The 17671-nt window shown below is 54.3% G+C and overlaps 1 protein-coding gene across 6 annotated transcripts in view; it reads left to right on the forward strand.

Annotated features, from left to right (window-relative positions):
* SLC22A23 (solute carrier family 22 member 23) overlaps window positions 1-17671 on the forward strand; it is a 144210-nt gene that overhangs the window by 37133 nt on the left and 89406 nt on the right. For 4 of the 6 annotated variants that reach the window (XR_010835199.1, XM_067006834.1, XM_067006833.1 and 1 more), the window contains one exon: window positions 3297-3451. The exons of the other annotated variants lie outside the window; for them this stretch is intronic. Coding sequence is in view for 3 of the 4 variants with exons in the window: in XM_067006834.1 (XP_066862935.1) it covers window positions 3297-3451 (155 nt within the window). In the remaining variant the exon portion in view is untranslated. The remainder of the gene's footprint in view (window positions 1-3296; window positions 3452-17671) is intronic. 6 annotated transcript variants of the gene reach the window in all.

Below are 17671 nucleotides of genomic sequence, written 5' to 3' on the forward strand. Positions count from 1 at the left end.
CACCCTCCCTGATTTATTTTTGGCATTTTACTCCCTGCTAGAGCCTTGCTTCAAGGAGATAAACACGTGTAGAGGGAAAGAGCCCGGATTTCACAGCCCTTGGCACCGTTTCACGGCTGTGTAGGGAACTTGATCAAGTCGTAGGTTAAGCTAAGACCGCAGTCAGCATCTATAAGAAAACTTTAAAAAGTGAGTGTTTTCCACACACGTTCTCTCTGGGACTGGACAGTATGTAGTGTCACGCGTTAGTTTAGATGGAAGAGGGGGACCGGCCCGGTCAGTGGCTCTCGCCCGATGACCTCGTCCCCCCTCCTTACTGGGTCTTTGGCTGGACATGCTGCATGTCTCGTCCAGCCGGTCCCGGGAGGCTGCCTTTATGGGCTGCACCGCAGGCCCTCTTGCCCTCTGGCTCCTGGCTGAGCCTGGCCAGTGGGGCGGGCGGGGGGGGGGGGGCGCGGCGGTGTGTGTGGTAGCCCCAGCTTTCCCTCCCAGCTTGCCCACCCTTTTGTAAATAATCCCTCCGTTAAAATCTCCCCGGGGTCCTCCACTGGAGCGGGACATCTGTGTCCTGTTGGGACCCCGTCGTATTTCTCTGGGGCTGCTGTCACAGCTGCCAGGCACTTGGTGGCTTGGCTGAGCTAGCTTATGGTCCTGCAGCTCGCGCCGGGCGGAACTCAGGGCGCCCGCAGGGCTGCAGAACCCCTCTGGAGGCGCCAGGAGAGGAGTCACTTCCTTGCTTTCTCCACCTGCTCGTGTTCCTTGGCTCCCGGCCCACTTCTAGCTTCCGAGCCCGGGGTGGCTGGTCGGGTCCTTCTCACAAGGTCATCTCTCTGGTTCCCGGCAGCCAGGACGGGCTCTGCGGGTCCTTAGATTGGACCCACCTGGACAGTCACCTCACCTCGGGCCCTTCACCTTCGTCACGTCTGTACAGCCCCTTTCGCCTCGAGAGGTGACACAGTCACAGGGTCTGAGGATTAGGACCGGGGCACCCCCGAGGCCGTTATTCTGCACAGCACAGATTTGGGGGTGCGATTTTACCGGTCACCCGGTGGGGGAGGGCCCCAGCTCTGGGGCAGCCGGTGCGCACTTGAACTCCAGTGCTTTCTAAATCACTTGCACGTGTCTATACCCGACGGCCCTTCCTGAAGAAAGCAGAAGGCTCGTTTGACGGAGCCTGGTCTTCCTCAAGATTCCATCCTTCCTCAGGGAGCCTGGATTCGGGGCCGGGGGCTCTGACTCTGAGGGCCGTGTTGGTCCCACAGTTCCTAATACTAACTTCTCCTTCATGAGTTTAGCAACCGTTTGGGAGGGAAAGATTTAGAATCCTTTCTGCAAGTTAAAAAAAAAATCCAGCATCTTTCCTAAAGTGTCAGGACAGGGCAGACCATGACAGGGCAGAGCACGTCTGGTGGGCGGCAGGGACGCGGGACGCGGGAATGGGACCCACATGCTGCTTGGTGCCCTGTCCGTCGTCCCTGTTAGTGGCCCCAGCGCACCGTGATGCAGGACGGTTGTCCCCGAGTTACAGAGAAGCGAAGTCGAGGTAAACAAACATGGATAAGTGAGACTTTGTTTTCCTTCATTTTAGGAGACCAACTAAACCATGCTTAAATTTATTTCTGTAAACGGGTTGGGTTTGGACCAAACTACCTATAGAGTCTTTGCTGATAAGGGCTTAGTGACCCCAGCACGAGTCAAGGGGGGTAATGGCTAAAACCTCGATAAGAAGGTTGACTTAACGTTGCGTTGAGCTCACAGCCTTGTCCCCCTTTCTCGAAACCAAAGTGACTGATGGGGATATGCTCAGAAGCCCAAGGAATTCTGAATGAAATTGTGTCCTGTAGTTCCTGCCCCCAGAGTTTCTAGAAATTACATCCATCTCCTGCACAGGACAAGGCCATGCATTACTGAGTATTGCTTTTTTAAAAATCAGCTTTATTGGGCTTCCCTGGTGGCGCAGCGGTTGAGAGTCCGCCTGCCGATGCAGGGGACGCGGGTTCGCGCCCCGGTCCGGGAGGATCCCACGTGCCGCGGAGCCGCTGGGCCCGTGAGCGGTGGCCGCTGAGCCTGCGCGTCCGGAGCCTGTGCTCCACGACGGGAGAGGCCGCAGCGGTGAGAGGCCCGCGTGCCGCAAAAAAAAAAAAAAAAAAAAAAAAAGCAGCTTTATTGAGAGAGAGTTTACATACCATAAAGCTCCCCCATTTTAAGTGCCCGATTCAGCGCGTTTCAGTGTGTACAGGGTTATGCAGTCGCACCACATGCTGAGGCTACATTTCCATCTCCTACCCACTTGTAGTCACTGCCATTCTCACCCCGGCCCTAGACAACCACGAATCTACTCTCCATTTCTCTCCATTTGCCCTTTCTGGGCGTTTTGCTCTAGGTGGGTGCCTCGTCCTAAGCCTGGGTGTTTGGGGTGCCAGGCGTGGACTTCGTTCCCTTGGCAAATGGGGTCCAGTTGCCCTGTGAGCTTTCCTTCCAGTTCACTCCGGCTGTGTCACATTCCTCTGTGTGGTGGAGCGTTCTGCTTCACTTGGGACACATTAGCTTGGGAGGGATGGAGAACAAGGGCCTCCCCATCCCAATGGGCCACCGCTACCCCGCCCCCCACCCTGGGCCACGCCTAGAGGCACATGCCCCCCCCCCCACCGTGGTCACCGAGCTCTCACTGGCTGGCGCCTCAGCCCACCAGCCCAGGGTGCGCGCTGCCCTTTCCCGAGATGCAGAGGATGGGCCCCTGGGGGCTTCACTTTCAGGTCCACACCCATTGTATACAGGTCAGGCTACCTTCTCATCGTAACAGTTGAAACCAGTCGGCAGCCGGCTGGCGCCCTTGGTTCCACCAGGCCGCAGGTGAGGTCGGGCCGGACTAGTTAACAGCCCAGAGAAACGGCTTGAAGCCGCTTGCCTGGGGCCTGTGTTGACCCTGGAGCGGGTTCCAAAGGTCAGCAGCTTCTCAAGACCATGAATGTTGGGTGTGTCAGGGTTGGTGTTTGGGGAAGGTATTCTTGGTTGTGTTGAATTATTCCCCATGTACTGGGGAACAGACTCGCCAACAGGGCTTGGTTCCCGCCTGTTGTGCGGTACTGTTGACCTGTGTTCCCTAATCTACAAGTCGAGCGGGTGCGTGCGTATCCCCCGGGGGCCTTCTCCCCCTGGGCCTGCCCCGGTGGGTGCAGGAGGGATACAGACTCAGCGCCGTGCTCGTCCAGCACCGGCAATCCCAGGGATGCTGTGGCGCGCGGCCGGCGGCCCACCCGGCGGCGGTGACTAACCGTGTCCCTGTCCGCGTGCAGGTCCGGCCGGCGGCCCGTGCTGCTCTTCTGCGTCGTCTTCATCCTCGTCTTTGGACTGACCGTGGCGCTGTCTGTCAACGTGACCATGTTCAGCACGCTCAGGTTCTTCGAGGGGTTCTGCCTGGCCGGAGTGATTCTCACCCTGTACGCACTACGTAAGTAGGAGCCTTCAGGCGGGTCTTGAAGAGACGGGGGGACGCGTGGCTGCTGCGTGCGAGGTTCGGGAAGGGCGTGTGCGCGCTGCGATTCGGGGAGGCGGGGGGCGGGCTGTGGAGGCAGCCGCTTCTGGAGGTGCGGACCGCAGGCCTCATCTGCTGTGAAAGCACTTGTTCCCACGTTGTGACTCTCGCACCGTCCCTTCAGCCCGAGCTCCAGCTCAGGCTCAGGGCCCGTCCGAGGACGTGGGGAGTGGCCCGCAGTGGGCGTGGATGGGCTTTCGCTCCCCCCCCCCCCCCCCCGCACCCGGCATGTGCTGTGCTCACATTCCGTGCGCTGCCGGACCTGAACGAATCCGGGCATCCCGGCGCTTGGTTCCAGAAGAGCATATGCCAAGCGCCGGCTCCGGTTTGGTCCGGGCTCAGTGTTGTGATGGGCTCCTCAAGAGTCTTTCTTGTCTTTTTTTCTTTGAGACTGTGCCACGTTCGGGCTTCCCACCTCCCCACGTGGCTTAAGTGGTCTGGACTTGAACCCTAAGCACTGGTGCTGGGAGAGCAGACGGCAGCCTCTTTAGGGTGAGGGAGATTTCCATCGTGTCTGTGAGCCCTTTCACTCTCCTGTCGGGGATACGGTCGTCTCACTTCTTTGTGGTTGGTGGTTTCTAGCACAGGGCCACAAGCCCGCAGGAAGAAGGACGGTTTTAGGCGTTTACTTATTTTCTAGGTTTATACTTTTTAATCACAGTGTGGAAAGAACTGTTAGGAATAATGTAAGATGATTTATGACATGTTTTCTTTCTCTTTCCCTTTGACAACACAGGCAGGATAGACTAAGTAGCAGTTTCCAGTGGGGTCAATAAGGATTAGCTCTGATTATCTTAAAGTACAGCTCCCTTAGTTTAGCCTGTGATCCCTTTAAATGACACTTTTAGGTAGCCTGGATTTTGTTCCCTTACTGTAGAGAACAGAACTATAGTCGATTATAACGTAGCTTTATAACCACAGAGGATAAAAGGGCTATGGAGGCGTTCTCCTAAAGTCACTGTTGACAGTTTTGTTATCTTCTTCCGACACTGAGTTGATCTGTGGTTTCTTAGACATCACCATTTCCAGGTTATTTGCATTTATTTTGGAACGCTTGCTCTTGGGGTTTCTTAAGGAATGTATGTGTTCCAGGGCAGTGGGTCGAGGTAATGGCTGTTCGGAGGGTTTGTTTCTTTGAACAAACATCATGGACGGGGCGGGGGGACTTGAGCGCTTCCATTCAAGGTGCCTGGGCCGTTCCCCGTCCCTGCCCACCCGTCCGTCTGTGCAGAGGAGCGGCTCTCGCGCTCGTTCTGGAAGAGGCTCCGGGCCCTGCTCTCAGGCCCTCTGGCCCCATGTTTGTTCAGGCACGTGGGCGTCTGCTCTCCAGGCCGCCATCCCCGCGGGGCTCCAGTTCCCACAGGAGGACATCCGTCCTTTGCTTCCTCGAGGACACTGTTCCCGGGGCTGGCTCTGCACGCTGGCAGGGTGGAACAGCCACGCTTCAGGAACTTAGCAGAGAAATAACCTCCATCTCACCACCCCGGTACTTAACCACATTCAGTGGAGAGAATGTTCACGGAAAAGAGCCTTAAAGCAAAGCTGACATATTGGTTTTATCTTGCATGCCATCTGCTGGCAGAGACCTCAGAGGACCTGTGAGGACCCTTAGGGCCCAGCGGGAGAGGAACCTGACCTGTTAGCCCTGCCGGCCTGTGATAAGGAAGGAGGGCAGGGGGTGGCCGGCACTGGCCGTCTCTGCAGACTCCCCTGAACTCAGCCAGACCTGGAGAGAATTTCCCCCAAACGGCATCATTCCAGCCTCATGTAGAATCGCCATTGTCCCTGGGAAATCTGTTGCTGTATGTACCGTGAAAAATGAAGCTAAGGCTGTTTGTTCATGAGATTACACAGTGAGCTCTTTATGGTAGAAAGTTCTCTTACACACCTCAGAACCATACGAAGAGCGTGCTTATCCCGGGAGACGGCTTTGCTGTTATCTTACCGGCACAGATCGTGTAACCCGGGCATCTGCAAACTTTTTTCTGTAAAGGGACAGGTAGTAAATATTTTATTCTGTTGCAGCTACTCAGATCTGCCATCGTATCCTGAAAGCAGCCATAAATAATATGTAAATGATTAGGTGTGGCCGTGTTCCAGTAGGACTTTGTTTACAGAGGCAGATGGTGGCCAGATTTGACCAGTGGGCTGTCATATTTTAGCCACTGATAAGTGATGCTCTCTCTTTCCACTGACGCTGGGAAGCTTGGAAAGCTTAGAATGTGATCTAGCATGTGTGTGGCCTTGACAAGCTGAGCTTTAAATGCTGGCCCCTCTCCTAGTTTTATTTGAAATTTTCTGCTTTCATTTCTCCTTTGTCCCGTTTTCCTATCTCCATAATTTAAGTATTATTTTATTATATGGGTTTCTGCACACAGTCTTAAGTTTTCTCAGCAATGAAGCAAGGCATAAATAAATAGTTACGTTTTCTTAGATTGGGATTATGAGTCAAACGTCATGACAGATACCGTCGCAGCGAAAATTTCCAAATATCCACCAGTGGCCCGTTGTCGGGATTAATACGATATCTGATACAGCAAAATTAAAATAAAGCAAAACAATGTAAATGATTACTTGGAGTTCGTTGAGATAATATTTAAACAGCGTAAGTCAGGAAAGCTGGGGAAGGGGGACTCAGGACAGGAAATGAAGCTGTACCGGGCAGACAGCGCTGGGGTGGGTGTGCTGCGTGCCGGGCTGGGGCGGAGCCCCTCTCTCTGGCATCTTGGGAGAAGACAGGCTGGTGACAAGAACTGAAGAGCCCAGCTCTCAGTCTGTAGGGCAGGTGACTCTGAATTTCCTAATTAGTGTGCTTGCTACCGTTTTGTACACAAGTAGTATCTGTGCTTAGTGAATGCTTGGGAGTTGGTTTTGCTTGAAGGAAATTCCTCATAACCCTGGTCACAGGGTCGAAGTATTTCTTGACTTTAAAGACGAGTTTTTACACTGGGGAAGCTGATTATTTGGAAGATACATTTTTTACGGTCCTGACATTTTCTCGCCCTTCAACTGGCAGGTTTTTAGCTTGCTTAATGCATCTGCTGGAAAAGGTCTGAATTTTCTCAGAAGAGACCTGGATATCGTTCTTTTGAGCCTTTCAGGTTCTTGGCATCGTAAGACGAGAGAGGCGTGATTTTTGCCCATTTTGTTTCTTGCGGAGCTTGCCACGAAGGTGGACTCTTCGTTTTGAGACATGCTGCTGACGTGTGAAAGTTTTGTGCTTTTACGTGCAAAAGGCTGCTTAAGGTTTTTCCTGTTTTGGAATTTGTCTGAGGTGCGTTCCAGGTAAAGACTCTCTCCTTGGAACTGTAGTTTCCTTCGGCTCGCCAAAGGGAGACGTGGTCGTGTAATGAGGACGTAAACTAGAGACGGTTGGCATCTTCCCAGGAGTCTGTGCCTGTAAGCATGTTGGCGGGGGCCAGAGACAGCGAGCCGTGCTGAACGGTTAGTGGCAGCTACAGCCGAGCTTCCTGCCGCCTCTGAGGCCTCACAAGACACTGAAATAATTAAACACACTTGGGCCACCCCGGTGGCTTCATTGTAGCCCTTTAGCTCTGAACCCGGGAAAAATAAAAAAGAAAAAAAAAAGGTAGAAAGTCTTGACTTAGCTGGGCCAGCAGCAGGGAAGCACAGACAAAGAAGAGAAGCGAGCATCACATTTCCTAATTCGTTTATGAAAAAGAAAGTCTTGTCAGAGGCTAAAGAAATAGACGCTTTTCAACACAGGCAGATGTGATTTGTTCTGGTGTGAATTCTTTTTCCAACAAGGATTCGTAACCTCACAGACAGGGTGATGCAGCTTTTGTAAAGATGTGTCCTTGTCTAAAAGAAGCCTCGAGAGGTTATAGCTTTTTGACTTGATAGCAGATGTAATAAGTTCTGGGGGAGAGGAATGTTTCTAGCCTACTTTTTTGAGTTTCTCTCTTCATTTGATCTCTGTCTTCCCCTCCCCACTTGCAGCAACCTCCCCCGCCCCTGAGCGCTAGTAATGAGCCCTGCTTTTTGCCAGCAGAGACCATACCTTACTGACGGTGGGTGAATGAACGTTACTTTTTTGTTTTTGTTCTTCAGCCTAGCAACAGGCCAAAAAACAAAACAATTGTTTTGTTTTGTTTGAACAATTTCCTTGAAAAATTAAAAGCTTCGTGTTCTCATTATAATAACCCTCCTCCAACCCAGACAGCATACGTAATTGGACAAATTTTACACATCAGGAGTGACCAGAAATTTCACAGGTGACTGAGTTACTGGTTACTTGGCAAAATGAGGAGCCTCATCTTCACTGGTAAATAATCTCTGAAGAACCTTGAGTTTGCTCTGCGTGGGGTGATGTTCTGCTTCTCGCTGGCTCATGAGATAGATGATGGATCTGGACTCAGGCTGGGTAATTTCCATCATGCTGGGTGACTTTCTTCCTCGCGATTGCCTGTATTTCTATAATTTGATGTTCTTCTGAACGAATATTCTTGGGGTGTATTTCAGTCGACAGGGTTTTTGAGCATCAGAGCTGTGCTGTACGTTAAGAAGACAGTCCGCTGAACCGTGGCACCAGGGACTGAGTCACTGAGCTGTGTGGTCAAGTATAAGTGCCCCCAGCTGGCTGATGAGCAAATATTTGCACTGCATTTGGGTGAAGGGGCAGTTTCAGTATAAGTGACCCCAGCTGGCTGATGAGCAGGTATTGGCACTGCGTTTGGGTGAAGGGACAGTTTCCCGTGAACGTGAGCTTGGCCCTCGTCATCTGTCGCCTCTTCCTTCCCCCACTTGCCCCGTCTTCGGATACCTGGGCCTTCCCTGCAGCCACCCTGGGAGCCACAACCCCGTTCTGGTGGGACCAGTTCTACATACGGGGCTTTGTCCACCAGGAAAGTGAGTCAGAGTTTACCCAAAGTCTTTGGCAAACATTTTATTTTTAAACTTCAGAAGAGTTTTGGTTTGATCCGGGTTCAAAACGGCATGGTTGGGAAATCAGAACAGACTTAGGTTTCCTCATCTGTCTTTTTCTTCCTGGGAAACACTTTAACCGACAGACAGATTGTGACAAGGAAGGGAGCAGATGTCTAAGAGAAAGGTAACAGGCCTGTGCCCGCTCACCTGCCTTCCCTGTCACACGTCGCAGGAACGCCAGCACTCTCGCGATGCCGAGAGAGGGCAGAGGTTCCCCGCAGCTCAGTCCCATCCTCCCGAGGGGTTGAGGTGGCAGCGGCTGGGGCCCTGCGGCTGCTCTGAGGCTGGAGGGGCGAGTCGTCCAGCAGGGAACCAGGAAACGCCGCTGAGGACGAGTGTTTCTCAGTTTGCCAGTTCTTCAAATAAAAATGATGAAACCTCTCTCCCCCATCACACACATTAGCCGCAACTTGGATTGATATGGAGACTTTTCTCTGAAGAAAGTGCACATGTCTGTGTGGCTCTAGGGCATGTGAAGATACATTGTGTCACCTGCACATCCAAGGTGGAAATACGAGGGCAGAGGGAGGGTACGCGGCTGGGGGCATCACTGAGTCCCGGACGCCCAGTCTTCTGCTGGAAGTTGGGACAGAGGTGTGTGTAAGTGCGCGTCAAGTGCATGTTCCTTTGGGTGTTTTGGATTTGGTGAAAAGAGTCCTGTCTCAAAATCAGCGGAAAAAAAATAGAAAATATTTAGATATTTGGCGTTCTAAAATTAGAGTATTTGGATGCCCCCCCACCCCCCCCCACCGCGGTGGAGGATGTAATTAACGCCGTGTCTGTCCCTGAGGATTAGGTGTTTCCCGGGCTGGGATTCTGGTGGTGCGTGGGGGCTTCGTGTGACGCAAGCTGCTCACACACTAAAAGGGGAAGGAGAGAGCTGTGGAGATCCGGAGACCAGGTGTAGTGTGAGCTCCGCAGTGGACCGACCCTGTGCCCGCAGCAAACTGCTGTATCTCTAAGCGTCTTGGCTCCCTCTCGCTCAAGTCGGGGCACAGGTTTCAGAGTGTGTCCCGTGGAACCATTTGTGGAGAAAATGGGTAGAAAACAAAAACAAATGGGTTCTAGGCGTTAACACTGACTGCTGCTGTCACGATGAGACAACGACAAAACCAAGTGGAAACCTCCGCTGCCCCCGTGCTTTCCTGCCTAAGCTCAGCCAGGAGGAGCTGCCCCGGTGCTCAGGGTTTCATAGCCCTCAGCAGGGGCCAGGCAGGCCAGGAAACCGGGGGTGCTTGGCCCTGAGTGGTGTCCTCCCGCGGCCCGCGCTGGCAGCCTGCGTCGTCGCTCTCTGGAGGCTGCAGCGCTGAGCGGCTGAGGTCAGAGGTGACGTGGGAGGTGAGCGAGGGGCAGGACTCGCATGTGACCGCTTCCCTGTCCCTGTGCTTCTCGGCCCTGCCTTCTCGGCCACAGCCCCCCCCACCCTTCTGGGAGAGCCTTTCCTGCCCACTGTACCCTCCTTTTTCACCACACGTTTGCCAGGTGGACTCACAGGTCTGTTCCAGGAATCCCGTTAGATGCCACAGGATTTTCTTTTCTCGTCTGGAAAGACAGGAAGGGACACAGTGCTGGAAACGGCGCTGACTCGAAGAGAGGGTTGAGGAGAAGTAGGAGAGCGACGCTGGACTCACTTTGTTTTGTTTTTCGCTTGTGAAACAAAAGAGAGAGGAAGTGAACGTCACCTGGAAAGCAAGTGAAAAAGACCAGGCTTCTTTAAAAACATCCCAACGGGGGCTTCCCTGGTGGCGCAGTGGTTGGGAGTCCGCCTGCCGATGCGGGGGACGCGGGTTCGTGCCCCGGTCCGGGAGGATCCCACGTGCCGCAGAGCGGCTGGGCCCGTGAGCCGTGGCCGCTGCGCCTGCGCGTCCGGAGCCTGTGCTCCGCGACGGGAGAGGCCACAGCAGTGAGAGGCCCGCGGACCGCAAAACAAACAAACAAACAAAAACATCCAAACGGACCTGGTGGGAGATGAAATCATGACTGGTTTGCGAAGACTTCTGTTGGCAAAAAAACCCATAATCTTGGCTGAGAGAATAGAGAGAAACGTAACTCCCGTGACGCAGAGCCCTGAAGCCTTGCTGTCAGCGACCGTGTGGCTGTGTGTCACGCCAGAGCAACTCGGCTTCAGAGAGCCTCGGTTTTGTTTTTGGTGGCTCTCATGAAAACAGGACTGCTTTCTCCTTCACTCATGTGCTCAGCAAGCATTCGAGGGCTTGCTAGGTGCCGGGTACCTAAGTCAGGGGCTGAGCACGCAAAGGCAGACACACCTTCCTGCCCACCAGGACTCAGGTTAGTAAGGGAGATGCAGGGCCAGGCCCCGGCTGCACTGAGAGTGTCGGAAAGCAAGGCCGAGCTGGGAATTTGGTAGGGTCAGGGAGAGTAGGTGTTAGCTATTTGCAGTGGATACTCAGAGGCCAGAGGAGCCTAGAGCATTCTGGGTACTGTGCTTGATCAGGGACGAGCTGGAGCCTAGTGCATTCTGGGTACTGTGCTTGATCAGGGATGAGCTGGAGCCTAGTGCATTCTGGGTGCTGTGATCAGGGACTAGCTGGAGTCTAGTGCATCCTGGCAGATGTGAGTGATTAGGGGCCAGGTGGACTCTAGTGCATCCTGGGTAATGTGAATCGTTAGGGACCAGCTGGAGCCTAGTGCATTCTGGGTAATATGAATGATTAGGGACCAGCTGGGGCCTAGAGCATCCTGGATAATGTGGGTTATTAGGGGCTGGGTGTAGCCCAGAGGCTGAATCAGGAGTAGTGAAGCCTGGGAAGGAGGCTGGGACAATGCACAAAAAGACTCTGTCCTCCGTGACCTTGGGACAGTGCCAGGCTACTGCAGGGTCTCAAGCAGAAAGGTACCGTGTTAGATGCACGTTTTGGGGGGATTGCTCAGGTTGGGGCAGTGGAGAGCAGACCAAGGAAGCAGGCCGAGCTGAAAGCTGCAGGCGTTTGCAGCATCTGGGTGAGGAAGGAGGGCCTGGATGAGACTCTGGCCACGGGCAAGGAGAGACTTTGGGGAGGTGGGACCTGAGCTGAGGTGATTTTGGAGAAGGGAGCGGAGAGGACCTGGTGACCGGCTTGGGCACCTGGGTGGGGTTTCCTCCAAAGGGTGGGGGGAGGAATGCAACCCAGGCTTTCAGATTCCTAATCCTATAGCTTTCGAAGCCACTGGCCCCTCCCCTCCTCTGGCAGGTTTGCTGGGGGAAGATGACCGCGTCAGTTTCAGATGTGACGAGTTGGTGGTGCCTTAGGGCCATCTGGGGTGATTGATTTAGTAGGTGATTGGCTGTTCAGAAGTTCAGGAGCAAGGTCCGCATGTCCTCAGCATCAAGGTAGCAGTTACAGGCCCCGGCACAGCTGAGTTTGCCCAGAGCCGGTGTAACATGAGAAGTAAATGGGTGGAGGAAGAGGAACCAGTGAGGGAGGTGGAAAGGAGTAGCCTGAGTGGTCAGTGGAAAGTCAGAATAGCCTGATAACCGGGGCTCTAAGGAGGGGCCAATGAGAGTGTCCAGTGATGCAAGACGAGGATTGAGAAACAGCCCTGGGATGAAGCAATGGTCGCCCAGTAGGTCAGAGGTAACTGGGGCAAAAGCAACTTCCATTTAGTGATTAATGTAATCTCAATCATTTCAAGCATAGGTTTTAATTTCTGTCTTCCCCAGAGGGATACATCTTGTCCTCATGTCAAGTATGTTAGAAAGAAAGTAACTTTTTGTCGTGGAAGTGTTTGTAACATAAAATTTACCATCGCAGCCATTCTTAAGCCTACGAGTCAGTGGCTTAAGTGCATCCACATTGCTGTGCAAGAAAATAACAAAGAAGTGTTGGTGATAATTGGGTAGAAAAAACTGAGTTTAGAAGGCAAATCAGTAATGAGTCTTTTGTTGAAGTCACCTGAAACAGTGCATTCTCTTGGCTCAGTAGCTGGGAATTCAGAACTGCATCTGAACTAGAGACGCGGTTTTGTCTTCCACGGGATGTCAAGCCGCTCACGCCGAAAGCGGGGTCTGCACACTTGCTGTGCGCCCACCCCGCTTCTCCTCCACAGGCACGCACGTGTGTGTCAGGCAGCAGCAGCTGCGAAGATGCTGGGGAGGGTTTGGTGTTGGATGGAAGCCAGGCCCCACCGCTCACCCAGTGTGATCTTGGGCGAGGTGCTTGAAGACTCTGAGTCCGTTTCTGACCACGAAGGGTGGTGCAGAGAGTTGAGAGGATGAACGTAATCGCCGTCAGTAAACCACGAAGATCCAGAGGAGTGTGCGTGGGCGTGTGTGTTTGTGCGCGCGCTTCTGTGCGTGTGACGGCCACCGCTCTGCAGCAGTCCTGTGTTGGGGTCATCGAGCCTTTCCTCTGCCAAAGGGCCTCGTCTGAGGGCTTCCCCGAGCTCACAGCAAACTCGGAGCACTTAGCTGGAGGGGAACGTTGGACTGGAGCTGGCTGCTCGCTGGGGGTCACGGAGGAGAGTCACTGTGGTGGAGACAGGCGGGGGTAAGAATCCGCTTCATAACCATCTCTCCGGCAGCTGGCTTAATAGACTACCTCTCCTGCGACATCCATCCAGAGCCCCACAGGCTGCATTTTTAAACTCCGAACCACTTCAGGGGCAGGAGAAGATAATAAACTAAAGGGAAGGTTCTCCGGGACACATCGTACGAGGGGCCCTCAGCTCTTCTGTTGGACCCCAGTTCCTGGGTACCCGTCACACCCACGACACTCCATTCCTCGCTGAGAAACACGCAAGGAAATGGAACACCGGCAGCTGTCTTCAAGATCTGTCTCACACACATATTTTTTAAATTTCGTACTAACTATATAAGGTAGATCCTACTAAGGCCCCCATTTTACAGATAAGGAAACTGAGACCTCTAATCCCCGGGCGAGTGGGACCTTTCAGGAGGAGCTGGCACTGACTGGACTTGACAGTGTGCCTTGATGCTGTGCTGAGTGCAGTATCAATAGTTCAGTTACTCCACCCCTTAACCCTGTGATTCGGGCACCACTGTTACCCCCACTTTGCAGATGGGGACCTGAGGTGTAGGTGAGGTAACTGGCCCAGAACCACAAACGCAGAGGTGGAGGAGCCAGGACTGGACCCCGGGTCTCGGTGGCTCCAGTGCCCGTGTTGGTAACTGCCATGTCGTTCCTAACAGCCCTAATACCATTTTATTTTATTTTATTTTTATTTATTTTTTTGCGGTACGCGGGCCTCTCACTGTGGTGGCCTCTCCCGTCGCGGAGCGCAGGCTCAGCGGCCACGGCTCACGGGCCCAGCCGCTCCGCGGCACGTGGGATCCTCCCGGACCGGGGCACGAACCCGCGTCCCCTGCATCGGCGGGCGGGCTCCCAACTGCTGCGCCACCAGGGAAGCCCCCTAATACCATTTTAAATGTGTACCAATATCCCGTAAGGAGTTTGCATGAGTCCTTACAGCTTCTAAATGGCTATGACACCAAAATGTTAACGACCTCCACTTCCAAAACCAACACGGTCCAAACTAATGGCACTTGACTGTGACGGGTGAGGGTCTTTTCCTGAGGCAGAAGCACCCGTTCAGCCTTGTTGGGTTAGACAGCAGACGGACACGGCTTCGGATTCAGCCTCACATTTCATCCGCTTTGGCATTCGGACCTGAAACCTCCCAGCGTCCGGGATGCCCGTTCACACCACTTCGCTGTCTGAGGTGGCGGGACAGCTTTGAGGCTCTGCCCACGTGGAATACTCATCCTTCACGCCCGCCACGCCGCTCGGCCCCCCGACGACCCTGCCGACTCGTCTGCTTCTCTGGACCATTAGAGTGAGGTTTGTGTCATTATTAACGCATTAACTGAACAGGCGCCTAGTCCAGGGCCGACCGGGGCCGAGCCGGGAAGCCGCCGCTGCGTCCTGTGTGCTGGCGCCCCGTGCAGACGAGCACGGCCTTTCCAGGGCCGGCCTCGGCCCGCTCACGTCCTGGGACGCTGGACACGGCGGTGGCTCCCGTCTCCCGCTGCTTGCTTCAAACCACGGTTAAGCCTCAGTGCAGCCAGCCCTGGCGACCTGCGGCCTTCGGCGTGTAAATCTAGACACGAACGTGGTCTGAAATCTCAGGTCCCTGCTGGGTTCCGGGCTGCTCAGCCAGACGATCGAGGTGACGCTTGTGTTAATGTAAATGGATTCTCGTTGACGTGAGAACGTGAAATGTAAAGTTTCCTGCAGACCGCCAAGAACGTGTCCTCAGGTGGCCAGAGACGGGCCTCCGCCCACTCAGGAACCCGCGTTCTAGAGTCCAGCTGGTGGCCCTCTCCCTGTGCTCATTCCTGCCGCCCTCAGCCACTCCCAGCCCCATCACCGGGTGGAGGGCTTGGCTCCGGCCTGCCCCCCGCCAACTCCCCGTCCTTCTCCCCGGTCAGCTGCCTCGTCCAGCGCCTTCCCGAGCGAGACACCTCTGTCCTCTCACCCAGGAGCCTGGCCGGCGAGTGTGACCTCTCCACGGGGAGTCACCGTGGGGGGCTGGGAAGGTTTTCCCCAAGGGCTGGGGCCTCCGAGGGACGTGGGTGCCGGGTGCGGTGTCCCGGCTTCACTCCGTAGGCGGACAGCCATCGCCCGCTTTTTGCGAACGTGTCTGCTCCGTTCCGTGTCTCGGGGAGGTAGCTCTGGGGGGCCTTGCCCTCTCATCCCGTGGTGGCTTTCCAGTAGCAAGAGTTTGTGCTGCGCTAGTTCTAACCAGTTTGAACTAGAAGGCCCTCTTTGTCGCGGAAGGCGTCCCTGCAGAAAGTTCAGCGGAGAGCGCATCGTTCAGATCTCTCTCTCCCATGAATGAAATTTACCGAAGTCATTCCTCGTCCTGGCGCTTTTGTCAGAGAAAAGATGGTCTCCTCCGGAATCATCCTTCGGCATCCGTCCTCGTGTTTCACCCGGCTCGCGGCGGTGCGGGCTTCCAGCCACGGGTGGGGATTGTTGTTGCAACTTTGACGTGAGCCTGGAGTCGTCGGGGTGTCGGCTTGCTCTGGGGTACTCGGATCTCTCTCTTTAAGAGGGTGTAATTGAATCACAGAACACGCCACCCGGGTTTAAGGCTGACATCCCGGGAGGGGATCGCGGCGCCCAAACCTTTTTGTTCCTTTGTGATTGTCACCCAGAAACCTGGTGCTGGTCTCTGACCCGTTCGTTTATTTTCCATTTCCCTTGTGGGGTCACTGTAAGGTCTTATTTCATGTTCTCTCCAGGGGATAATTGTTCTTTTGCTGTTTTTCCAGGCTCTCTTTTTTGGCATTTTCCCCATCCACCTTGTGACAGTAGAAGCAAGTGTTTGCACTGTTGCCTTTTCTGTCCCATCACCGCTGCTTTGGCATCTCTGTGGGGCTGGGGGCCCAGCAGGGCGGGAGTGGCTGCTGTCTGTTTTCAGCAGGACGAAAGAGCATTGCTTAAGGCTCCCATCCTTCTTCGGGGCTGATAAGGCAGCTGAGAATAAAAGAAGAGTTGAAACCTCAGGATAGTTACCTTCTGAAAAGTTACACAGACCTCTGGTCTCTTCAAATATGGGGAACTATTGTGAACAGTTTATAAACATGAACCTGAAGGATTTGGGTGAAGGAGTGTGGTGGTTACACGTCTAAGTTACAGAAGAAGAAATAAAATGGGAAAACACACGCCTTTATTTTCTCTCCCATTCTCTCTCACACGTCAGGCTGTGAGACAAAGCAAATCCGTCATCATAAACTGTCTCTAAAGAGGTTTAGACCAGAGCTTTCCGAGAGGCTTTGCAGCGGGGCTGGGACTGTGCTCTGTGTCTGCGTTGCCCGGTGCTCCGACCCCGCCACGTGTGGCGGTTGAGCAAGTGACATGTGGCCGGGGACTGGGGCACTGAGCCTGTAAATTTAGTTAATTTTAATTAATTCAGTATAAGTAACTGCATGTGGCTAGCAGCTGCTGTTTTGGTCAGCGCTGCTGGAAGCTTGGCGTTGAATCGTCTCGGGATGGTTTATTTCGCCAGCCCTGACCTCCCTACCAAGTTCCGCACCCCTCCACGCAGCTGCCTGGTGGGAGTTCCGCTTGGCTCTTGAAAGCATCTCAGGGTCAGTGCGGCTGAGACGGAGCCCTTGTCCGCCCTCAGCCTCGCAGCCGCGGCCCCCGCGTCTCCCCGACCTCAGCCCGGAACCGCCACCTGCACGGCGGCTGCAGCCGAGGGTCTGAGTTGCTTCCTCCCCTCTCCACCTTGATCAGCAAGTCCTTCTGGTCACACCTGCTGAGGCCCTCGGTTCCCTCCACCCCACCACAGCCCCGGAGGCAAAGCCTTTCCGTTTCTTGCCCTCGGTGGCTTCCTGAGCCGTCTTCCTGCCTCCTGTTCATGCCGTGTAACTAATTCTTCACTTATACCCAGGGTGATACCTGTACATCGTGAACCAGGCCCGTGCTCGTCTACTTCAAACCCTCTGGGTTAGTTAGCAGTGGCTTCACTGTGGAAGCCTGAAAACCAGAATGACGGATTTAAACAAAGTAGCTGTTTATTTCTCTTGTCACCGTGGTCATCCAGGCGGGCGTGGATGGTCTCCTGACCCTCCCTGTCTGCTAATCCTGCCATCACGTCCACATTCCAGCCAGCACGGAGGTGGAAAAGAGGAGGCGGGAACGCTCTTCCCATTAAGGTCACCGCTCGGAGGTCGTGGGTACCACATCTTACATCCCCATAGTAACCTGCCCGCACCCAGTTGCAAGGGGTCTGGGAAATACCGTCTCATCTGGGACAGCCGCAAGCCTGCGGGAGGCGGGGTGGGGTGCTGGGTGGGGTGCTGGGGGATGACCCGTGGTCCTTGCGACGCCCTCCAGTGGCTTTCACCGTGCAGCCCAAGGTCCTCACTGCGGCCTGTGAGGTCCCGTGACCTCACTCCGTATTCCAGCCCAACTGACCTCCTTTCCATTCTCTACGTGCCAGGCTCTCACTGGTTCCTCGGGTCATTCTTAGGAGCCTCTCCGTCTGCCTGAGACGCTCCATCCCAGACCTCTGCAGACCTGGCCATGTTCTGTCACCGTGATTCTGCTCATGTGACATCTGCAAAACTTTCTCAGACCATCCATCTAACCATCAGCCAAATTATCCCTTTAGGACCACCTGCCTTTTTTTAAGCATCTACCACCCCCTGGAACTATATTTATTTATCTGAAACTCCATGAATACTCCCACCCCCCCCACCCCCCCCCCCGCCGGCTCTGG

This window comes from Kogia breviceps, chromosome 10, assembly GCF_026419965.1.
Source record: "Kogia breviceps isolate mKogBre1 chromosome 10, mKogBre1 haplotype 1, whole genome shotgun sequence".
Taxonomy (NCBI): Eukaryota; Metazoa; Chordata; class Mammalia; order Artiodactyla; family Physeteridae; genus Kogia; species Kogia breviceps.